General features: G+C 39.6%; 1 protein-coding gene across 1 annotated transcript; it reads left to right on the top strand.

The window, feature by feature from the left end:
- The first annotated feature begins 3,152 nt into the window (after positions 1 to 3,152).
- On the top strand, positions 3,153 to 5,547 carry LOC119071865. The gene is made up of 2 exons (XM_037176930.1): positions 3,153 to 3,304; positions 3,365 to 5,547. The coding sequence occupies exon 2, from the start codon at positions 3,378 to 3,380 to the stop codon at positions 5,229 to 5,231; it is 1,854 nt and encodes a 617-aa protein (XP_037032825.1). The 5' UTR covers positions 3,153 to 3,304; positions 3,365 to 3,377; the 3' UTR covers positions 5,232 to 5,547.
- Positions 5,548 to 11,299: the final 5,752 nt, after the last annotated feature.

The raw sequence follows: 11,299 nt of genomic DNA, 5'->3' as shown, positions 1-11,299 counted from the left end.
TAGAACTTGGGACAAAACATAGAATGTTTTGCTGTCAAATCAAGTACTGCGCTACACTTCGGACAAAAACATAGAATGGTAAAATTGTGTAGTATGTCTGAAATGAAGTACTAAATGTAATATGTGGCGCAATTAAACAATTTCAAAATCATTATAAAAGTCTTTTTTGATCTTGTTTAATCATATCGTCAATATAAGCAATAAGTTGGGCCCGAGGTCTGACCCTATACGCTTAAATTTGTTACATGCTATTCATTATTGCTGTATAAAGGGTGTGAGTGAGAAAAAACTCCTTGACAAGACAAGCAGGCGTTGTCATTTAAACAACTTGTTCTGCATCTAATCTCATCATTAGTATTTCTGTTATACATACTGTCTGGTAACAGATTTTTTTTTGTCAGGCTAATACCCTCTCTAGCAACCAAACTAAGAAAATTAAGTTGGTAAAACTGTCATAGAAAATTTTACACGTTTAAAAATAAATTCAATGGGCTGGGCAAGATGATTTTGATAGATAAGATTAGATAGATTTTGATTAGATAAGGAGGATCATGTTTAGAAACTAAGAAGAAATGTAATAGAGTTTTTCCATATTTTAGTACATTCTGTCATGGAATTACTGCTGTCACTGCGCTTATTTTCATGTGGACCAACTTCATATGGTGACATTTGTTCTGTAATGACAAATGTGAAGTTGGTTCACATGAAAATAAGCCGCAGAGAATGAAGTACTATGAAAGTGGCGCCTCTACAGGCCAACCCACTTGTCCCCAGCAGCGATGTCCTTTTTTGTGTTAAAAATATTACGTCTCCTGTTACCGTTTCGGTGTTCGAAAATGAATATCTTGTGATTGGGACATATTTTTTGTGTGTTGCTCCATCATTTTGGTGTGCAAACATGATATAAAGTTTAAAATTTGTCCTTTTCGCGTGACGTAGATATTGCTTTTAAAAAGAGCGCGGCACGTAAACTCTATTACAAAAAAAAGTCAGTGTCACATTGGTCAAAATAAGGTGGTATAACTGCGTCAAAATGAAGTTTGGTTTCTAGAAAGGGTATTGGTCAGGCTCAGAACAGGTTGATGACAGTCGACCTGAATCTGAAAATGACCAACCTGATATTAGGTCAGATTCAGGCTAATAAATGAAAGCAACTTGACATGACCTGACCTGATCCTGATTTTTTGGAAAACCTGGTCAGGTCAGGTTTCAGGCTACGGCCAGGTCGATAATGCCTTAACCTAGGCTAAACTGAAATTGACCTGAAACTTGATATTTGATTACCTGACAGATTTCAGGTCAGTTCCAGGTACAATAAATCACGTTCGGGTAACCTGGGCTCAGGTTGATATTAACATGACCTGATACCGGATTCCGAGATGAATAAAATGGATAACAGATCGGTTTACTTCAGTTATGGAGATTGCTAGGAATCTCGCGCCGGCATGATTCACAATGATACAGAAAATCACACATTTTGTATAAGGAAGATGTCACTCATTGCCCTACCGTCTGGATACATTAGTCTTCGTATTACTATTATTATTTCTTTCACTTTAACTTCGGTATTTTGACCCTTATGTATTCGATCGTGAGGAGATCCAAAAACTATTTTTGTCACTGTCAGCAAGCTGAGATAGTAGGGAATTCAGATTTCTATAATCTCCTAACTGAAGCCTACGTTAACCTTCAGCTGGACCAGACCAGAGAGCCGAAGAAAAATCGTTGGCGGCGGCTAGCCGTCTCAAAAGAGCTGGCGGCCGGCGGCTGAGTCGGCTTAGCCGCTCTGAAAGAGGTGGCGGCGACTGGGCCTAGCCGCCGGTAAAAAAGTCGGCTGGCGGCGGCTGTAGTAGTGTAGTATACATTTTCTTACATATTTTTAAACAAAAGCTGAAGTATTAAAGACTACAATGTAGAGCACAAGTGTGAAAGTTTTTTCGTTTAGGTAGGTCTCAAACACGAAAGTCTGAATTTGTCAGATGTTACCCTCTCAAGTGGTTCTCCTTGATGAAAAAATAAGTTTTTTTTATTCTATGGTAACCCTCTTGGAGGTTTAAGGTTGCCGAAGTTCGTCGAAGCGTAGAATCGCGAGTCGTGACATGAAACTACTCTAAGCCACGCACATATCGGCATAGGACTGAAAATTCACAGGAAGGGAAGGATAGTTCTTTAAAAATACTTTTGAGTGGAGTGGATTAAAAGTGAAATTCTATTGGCCATCTTTCCTGCTAATTTTCAGTCCTCTGTCGATGTGTTAGGTTGCGTGGATCACATTCGGTAGCGCTTCAAGTAGTGTTCAAAAACGCACTATTCTACACTTTGACGAATTTCCGGCCAATCTGAAAAAGGATTATATTATTTAGGGTCAAGAAAAAATTAAAAAAAAAGTTATAAAAATGAAAAAAAAAGTTAAAAAGTTGAAAAACTGAAAATTACTTATTTACACCTATTGCTTTTGAATCACTAGGTTGCATGGGTCCTGAAACAAGTACATTTGTAAAGAAATTGGGCTCATTAATGCGAAAAGCTTCTGGCGAACCACGATCAATGGATTACCTATTACAAAAGGTTTCTATTGCAATTCAACGGAGAAACGCTAGTTGCATTTTGGGGACTTTAGGACGCAGTAGAATTGATGATTTTTATTTATTGTAACTTTGTTTTTTTTGAAAAGATCGTTTTTTACTGGTTGCGCATTGCAGCCTTTTTTTCGCTTTTAAAAATAAATAAAAAAAGATATTTTTCCTTTTACGAAATTTTTCAATTTTATAACTTTTCTTTTCATTTTTTTTCTGTCCTAAAATAGAATCTAAATGGTTGTTATAAATTTTAATTCAAAAATTTTTATTAATCGTCAAATAAAATATATCAGCCGCCGAGTCAGCCGACCTAAACCACTGGCGGCGGCTGTCGGCGGCTAGCCGCATTCAGCCGACCAAAAACACCGGCGGCGGCGGCGGGCATTTTAGCCGTCAGCCGCCGTTTTCGGCCGGCTGAAAATCGGCGGCTCTCTGGTCTGAGCTGGACCATATTCCTCAAGTGAAATTTAAATAAAGTCGAGGAAGTGCATTTGAATCGAATACATACTTCAGGTAACGTAAAGTACTGGCTAAAGTACACATGGAGTACATAATTATGTACTCTGTTAGAGTATCGTTGACGTTTTATCGACGAGTGCAGTTGTTTTTGTTTTCTATTTTTCCATGTCCAGTCCATTCAACATATCGATTGGTTGACAAATCGTTGGTAGTTTCATTTCATTCATAAAACTTGGTCGCTTATCAAGGCATTCAGCGGACGTGAGGTATAGATTTAGTTGCTATTTAATTGATTCGTTTTGTAAAAAGTGCGACTTGTATCTAAGGTCAAACAGTGGCATGCCAACTTGCGACCATCTACCACAAGGACATGGAATGTATTCACCATTATCACAAAATATGACCGATACAGACAGCAGCGAGGAAGAAATTCATACCCGTCGGACTATTAAACGGAACATCTCACCGTCTGAAATGCACGAAATTGACTACAATGCATATAGCAATTGTAGCAATATTGACGATCGATTTATCCATCACAATGCGGATGATGATAATGTTGCAATTCTAAACACATCAAAGACTGACGAGCCCATGGGTCCAATTAGAAAAGTTCTGTTTGTGTTTTCCATTATGCTGTGCATATTTACCGTAGTGCTTTTCTTAAACTTGCCGTGCACCGAAGATTCTTGGTCCTGTCCGGCAATGATCGACCGAATCAAAACACATAACTGGCATCGAAGTTATGAGAATATTGAGTTCAAGGGAACGATCTACGTTGTCGAAGGGCTGAGAGGACGCAGTAGAAATCTGGTGGCAATGTACCGCAAGGATAAGCGCGTTGGTGATAATGAAACTGGGCCGAGAAAAACGAATGGAATCATTTCATTGCTGGGTGGTACAGGCGGTGTTGCATGGTTCAATGAAATAATGAACGAGCCGATTTCAATCGATTGTTCGCTCATCGATGTCGACTTGAATGGCACTCCTGACTGTTTGGTTGTCGACGAGTTCGGTGAAATTGGCTGTATCAATCCATTAACGGGCACTTTTTTCTGGCACATTGCCGATCGTACCGAAAAGAACACCGAGCTGCTGACCTTTCCGCTAGTTTTGCCAGACTTGAACAATGACAAAGTGAATGAACTGTTGGTCACATCCAGTATGAATTCGTTAATTATAGTGTCTGGTCGAAATGGCATCAAGATCGGGACGCGGTTCGTATTGAAGGAATGCTCGTTCATTCATAAATTCCAGCTGGACGCAAACTTCAAAGTTTCGTTCATTTGCATCAAAAATGAGACGGACGTTCAAATGGTGAAGCCTTTAGTCGAACTATACCGAGCGATTGCCGAAAATCGAACGATTGAATTGCATCCAATGCGACACCAGATACCACTCAATCAACACAAATTCTACGGTCAACGTAAGGACACGTTCAGTCAGCGTAACATCTACTCAGTCAATGGCAAACAATTGATAGTCGAGAACAATGGACGGTGTCCGGATAATTGTAACGTGTCGGTGGAATTGATCGAACAGAAAAATGGTCGAAAAAATATTTTACGTAACTTCAACGGTACACGCATGTACGGTATGGTGCCTGGAATATTACAATTCAATTCGTCTGGTGTGAACATTAAAAGTGGTTTTGTTATCAAATTTTGGGAATGGGCAGCTCAAGAGTCTGACACCAATAAACCGAAACGAAGCACCAGCAATGAGTTCAATATATTTGCAAAAACATTGCAGCAAAAACGTCCATGGCGAAAGCCGTTTAACAATGCTGATGTTAAATTTCGATACGAAAGGAGCGAGAACATTCAAAATACCAGCAAAGACAGCATTCTAAAGTCACGCATGCGACTCATCAAGGAGACGGTAATTCTGATCGTGTTCAATTCCACCGACACCAAAATTGAAAACACCAGCCAGAGTAATATCGTCCAATTTTGTCACGGCGAACGAAGCGAAATGGAATGCCAGCCGGATTTGAACTATCAAGAGAACTCTCTGCTTATTGCTGACTTGGATCAGGATGGATCACAGGAATTGGTATCATTCTATTCGACGTACACACACAGAGGTAATGACACGAACGATTCGAATAATTGGCAATTGGTTACGTATTTACAGTTACTGAGATTGGAGGCTGAACTGCCGAAATTGTACAGCACAACGGATCAAAATTGAAACAACTTATTGATAGAAATAAGACCATGACATCACATGAACAAAAGTAGGAAACTATCACCAAAGAAAATGTTTTATCAAAATAAGAAATCTCGCACTACACGTCTAGTCACACTTTAACGATAAGATTTTATTGTAGGTAAATTTGCAGCTAGTCATTTTTCAATTATAGCAATAGGAGCCACTCAATCCTAAATAGAAACTCGGTTTTGTTTTGTCGAGCATAAATTATACGGTTTACGGGATTAAAGGTCAAAGAACTTAAATGGGATGGATGTTGGTTGATATATCGACTGAAAATAAATGAATCCGTAAAACAACTCAAATCTTTTGCTGTTTCTGTCGTCTTGCTGTCTTACATTGACTTATTTCTTCGGATAAATTAGCCGACCACATTTTCCAGAGATGAACGAGTCACGGTTTTTCAGAACGAGACTAGAACTCAGCCCGAATCAAATTTATAAAATCCGACAACCCAAAACTGAGGAAATTGGAATTCGCGCCAGAAGAAATTATCAAAGCGCAACATTCTGACGATCTTCATATGGAATCAACGATACTTGAATATCTGGAGAAGAGACCTGACCCGAATCCAATCCGAATGAAAACGCCATAACCCAATCGACAAAAATTAATCGAGCCGAGTTCGGCTCGGGTTAGTTTCTTACAATATTTAAAGCAAATCCGTTTGGGCTTCAGCCACGGCAGAGTAAAATAATTTACTCTGCTGTGGCTTCAGCTCAATTAGATCAAAAATTTTTGTATGAAATGAACTCATCGGAGAGTGTTCGAGAGTGTTCTGGGCCAACTTATGCAAGGAATTTTTCGAATGGTGGAAAGGTGGTGCGAACAGTCAGGACTGTCAGTCAATCCAGACAAAACCGGACTCGTACTTTTCACCAGGAAGAGATCAGTTGCATTAGGAAGACCTACACTCTTTGGAAAGGAGCTGGAGAGATCGCGTAGGGTGAAGTACCTGGGAGTCATTTTAGACGAAAAGTTACAATGGAATGACCATGTGGAAGAAAGGATTAGTAAGGCGATAAAAGTCTTTTGGCAGTGCCGCAGTGCATTTGGGAAAAATTGGGGACTAAGACCCTCAGTTTAAACTGGATGTACAAGGCCATAGTGAGACCAATGCTGTGCTACGGAGCTATGCTCTGGTCTCACAGAGCGGAGGCTAAGTCGTTAGATAAAAAGCTGACTAAAGTGCAGAGGTTAGCGTGTTTGAGTGTAACTGGATGCATGACGTCGACACCGACGGCAGCTCTGGAAGTTTTGCTGTCGCTCTGTCCGATACGCTTGTTTGTAAGAGAACAAGCGGAAATGACGGTAGCGAGACTTCTCAGAGGCGGCCATTGGAAGGCGACAGGCAGAAGTATGGGCCATGCAAGGATCCTGAGCGACTTGATGGGTGAATTCAGAGAGCTCAGCATGCCGTGTGACCATATGGATGCGGTGTTCCGGTTTGATAGAAACTTTGATACAGTTATATCTGACAGGGTAGAGTGGATAGGTGGAGAATGCCCTGTGCGTGGTGATTTGGAGATTTATACGGACGGTTCCAAGATGGAAGAAGGTACTGGAGCTGGGATATACTGTGAAGAGTTGGGAATGAAAATCTCAATTCCTCTGGGAATCTCGGCAACGGTCTTTCAGTCTGAGGTTGTGGCCATAGAAACGTCCTGCTGCGCTTTGATAGGAAGGCAGACGGCCGGAAAGAGAGTGTTAATTTGTTCAGACAGCGAGTCAGCGATAGAATCGCTATCTTCCTGCAAATTTTCGGCTAAATCAGTTCTCAAATGTAGAGAGCACCTGGAAACCTTATCGGAGAACAACTGCGTTTCTCTGGTATGGGTGCCTGGACACTCGGACATAGTGGGTAACGAAAAAGCCGATGAATTAGCAAGGAAGGGCAGTGAAGCTGGCTGTGTAGGCCCAGAACCGACGTTAGGAGTAAGCGTTAGTATGGTAGTGTCCCTTCTGAAGAAAAGGACTGTAGAGAGACACCAGAAAGTGTGGGAGGAGCTGCCAAGTTGCAGGCAAGCGAAGGAGTTTCTGATGGGTTGCAATAAGCAAACCACAAGATACCTTCTGAGCATAAGTAAGAACGATCTCAGGCAAATGACAGGAGTGCTGAGGGGTCACGCTAAGTTGAGATACCACCTGAATAAGATGGGACTCAGTGAAGATCCGAACTGTAGAAGGTGTGGTGACATACCTGAAACGGCGAAACACTTCCTGTGTCACTGCCCAGCGTTGAGACAGTTGATAGTAAAGTGGTTAGGAAATTTTTATGTCACACTAGACGAATTTGCTAAAGTACCGTTGACTAATGTTCTATCCTTTGTCACAGAGAGCAAGTGGCTGGAACAACATTAGGACGGATTTTTCTTACACTACAACCGAAACCACATCACCATCAACAAACCACAATAGCCCGGCGTATCATCAATACATCCATCATCATCATCACCAACAAAAAGACAATAGTTGTTAGAAGGGTGCAGCACAATGGGCCCAACGAAGATGGCCTCAGTGCTATATTCTAGTATTATATTTTCCCTTAGATATGTAATTACGAATATGCTCTTAAATAAAACCAACCAACCAACTCATCGGAGGAACAGGAAAAAACCTGAGCCTGTTTTTACCTGAACCTGATATGACTACTGAAAATCTTAGGTAGACCTGAAACCTGACCTATTAGGCTTAGTAAATCAGGTTCGGTTGTATGCTCTAATAAAATGTCCCGATGAGGCGACATAACTACACGGTCAATATCGTCAGGAACGTTCTATCGTTTTTTGGACGATAGTATCATTTTTTAGACGATAGTATCGTCCAAAAAACGATAGTCCAAAAAAATTTCATCCAGGAACAGAATGCGATTGTAACAAACAACTGCTGCTTGTTTAGACTGCCAGAGAATTACATCCTTTCAATTTTTGTGTTGTATTTTGGAAGCAAGAGATTTCAAGAACAAATAACTGTAACTCAAATCGTTCGAAAGATTTCAAGAACCAAAACCCTCTCTAGCAAACAAACTAGGAAAATTAGTGTGTCACCATTTCGGTGTTCAAAAGCGAATAATTTGTGATTGTGATGTGTTTCTTGTGTTTTTTGTGTTTTGCTCAGTTATTTGGATGTGACTGCAGTGAAAATTTGTGTTTTTGTGTGATGTCGATATTGCTTTAAAAAAGACGCGGCACGGCAACTACATCACAAAAAAAGTCAGTGTCAAATTTGTAAAAATAAGGTTGACTGGGTCGAAACCAAGTTGCGAAGTGTTTCTGTTTGGTGCAAACAGGGAATGAAATATTTGTCGGTATTACGATCTGAGTTCTAGTCTTAGATACACGTTAAAACTTCGACACAAAAACCCAAGAAGAATTTTCAATATTTTCTTATGATGGTAGAGTAGAAAACATAAAAAACTGATAACTATTACTATTACTAATCTATACATGCGTCATATTTGCTTACATTCGTCTTCACTGGAACTGAAATGTTAATAAACAAAAACAACTCTTCCATAATTGTTATTCCCTGTTTTTATTATTAAACGAGAAACAAATGAGCATGTTAATTGGTTCAATTTTATTATTATTATTATTATTGAGATGAGACAAGTTCTTATCATATACACAGGTCAACCACTGGTATCCAAATGACCCTTACTTATCTTTTGAATGGGGACAAAAAACGAAAAATGTCCACGAAACAGTCAAAATATGATTTCATTTAGCCACATTTTATGGATGCGCTTCAGCAACGTACCAGCATTTGCGTATCTGGATGATCTGGATTTCAGATACCACAATCGGACAGTGTAACTTTCATTCGACTTATATTTACATTAACAATAACATTGTTCATACTTTCCATGTCATTGTCAATTGCAATGCAAATGCTGGTGCGTTGGCTACAGCCAAATTTAAACATCATAAATTTAATATTTTGCTTAAATTCTGTAATCTACAATACTTTTTGCTTAATTTTTAGTGTGTCCAAGGTTAGGTGAGAATTTTTCTCCGAATTCAGACATAAAATAATCGAAATTCAGGAGTACCTAATTTAACAGCAAGACGAAAATCAATAGCTCAATTACTGTCACCGCTGTTAAATTTAGCCAAGGCTGCAAACTTTGTGGAGGCCCTGCAGATAGCCATTTTTTAGATACGCGGAAGCTCACCTTTTCCGTACAAATAAATTCCCCAAAATTGAATTTGTATGGCTTAGTGAATTTTTAGCCCCGTACGAAGTACTGGGGGCTTATAAGATTAATATGCCGTTTGTAACACGTCGAATTGGAAGCAGACAGTAAGGTCAAAGCATTTGGTTATGTTCATAGATGACGAATCCGCAATAAAAAAATGTCCGTCCGTCCGTCCGTCCGTGACTTCTTTTTTTCCCCGATTGGTATCGACAAAAGTAAGGTCAAGTTCGAAAATGGGCATGGTATGGTCGGCCCCTCCAGAGCTAGGGCCCTATAGGTGTTTTTCAGTCTTTCGGCGATATCTACCGAAATACGCACGCAATAGCTGCTTGTGATATATCAAATGAAAGGTATTGACGAGTAGAACAAAGTTGCTGAACATTGTTTTTGGGTAAGATGCAACGTGGGCTAGTTGGGAGGGCTCAAAGGTCGTTACTTGGCCCTAAGTGTTTTTTGCACATAAATCGAGTAAATCTCATCCGATTTTGCTAGATTTTGTTTTTTATGGAAGGTAATTGAATACCGAAAAGAACGTGGCGAAAAAAGTTTCAAATTTGGGCCCTTGGACTAAGGCCGCTACTCGGCCCTAAGTGTTTTATGCACATAAATCGAGTAAATCTCATCCGATTTTGCTAGTTTTTGTTTCATTTGAGAGATAATTGAATGCCGAATAGAATGATGGCAAAAAAAGTTTCAAATTTGGGCCCTTGCACTAAGGCCGCTACTCGGCCCTAAGTGCTTTTTGCACATAAATCGAGTAAATCTCAACCGATTTTGCTAGTTTTTGTTTCATTTGAGAGGTAATTGAATACCCAATGGAAAGTTGGCAAAAAATTTTGGGTTTCTAAAATAATGTCGTAAATTGTTGGTTTTATTTGAAAGGTACTTCGTACGGGCTTTCGTAATTGCGCTATGCGCAATTTTAAAAATGAACAGTTTCAGTAAATTTGACAATGCCCAACTTGACTTGCATTTTGGTAACAGACGCATTAGAGGGTTGTAGACGTATTAGGGTTCCGGGCTTATTAGGGCTACGGACGTATTATGGTTGCGGACGAAATAGGATTACGGGTTGTACGGGGCTAAGTCGCAGCAAACGCTCCGACTGTTCTGATGCCTTGTTTGTATGAAACGTGGTGTGTCACCTGCGTATCTGCACCTGCATGACCAGTGTACATCCTTGAATTTAAACAAATGTCAGTGAAATTTATCCGATCAAAAAAGTAGTGTCGGAGGTACAATCGTACAATAAATTTAACGATCGGTACATTTAACCGAATAGAGTAAAATTTATCAGCTTCCGTTAAATGCTAACGGAAATTGGGTTAATTTGGAATTTGGATTATAGGGATTATAGCAATTCACACCGTAAGTGCGGTCGAAATTCAAAATGGAAAGTCCGGAGGTCTTTTTAACGTAGCGTCATTTTCATACAGGGAAGCGCTGAAATGTATTTTTTGGTTCACTTTTTCATCGAATGGTTCACTTAAGATTCAAATTTAAGGCACACTTACGGCGTGAATAGTATATTGTGTGATCCCATTCGAATATCTTTGTTGGACGAATATATCTAAGTTTGTGAGACTCGGAACAGGTCAGGTATCCATTGATCTGAATCTGTATTTCAGTATCTGAAAATAAGTAAAGGCTCAGGTAAATCAGGTTCAGGTTAACTTAACATTTGGCCGAATTAACGTGAATTTTTACTGATTTTCCGATTTCAGATTAATTCAGGTCAGGTAAATATTTTCAAATCAGGTTCAGTCCAAATCAGATTCAAATAATCTTAGCTTTAGCCCTATTAAATTTGTAGAACGAGATGAAATTATAGATGACTGGACATGTCTAA

The sequence above is a fragment of the Bradysia coprophila genome, chromosome II (genome assembly GCF_014529535.1).
Source record: "Bradysia coprophila strain Holo2 chromosome II, BU_Bcop_v1, whole genome shotgun sequence".
NCBI classification, from domain to species: Eukaryota; Metazoa; Arthropoda; class Insecta; order Diptera; family Sciaridae; genus Bradysia; species Bradysia coprophila.
This window is presented reverse-complemented; position numbering and strand designations above follow the sequence as displayed.

Coding starts and splice junctions, on each gene's coding strand:
- LOC119071865 (XM_037176930.1), top strand. CDS start 3,378: ATGCCAACTTGCGACCATCTACCACAAGGACATGGAATGTATTCACCA.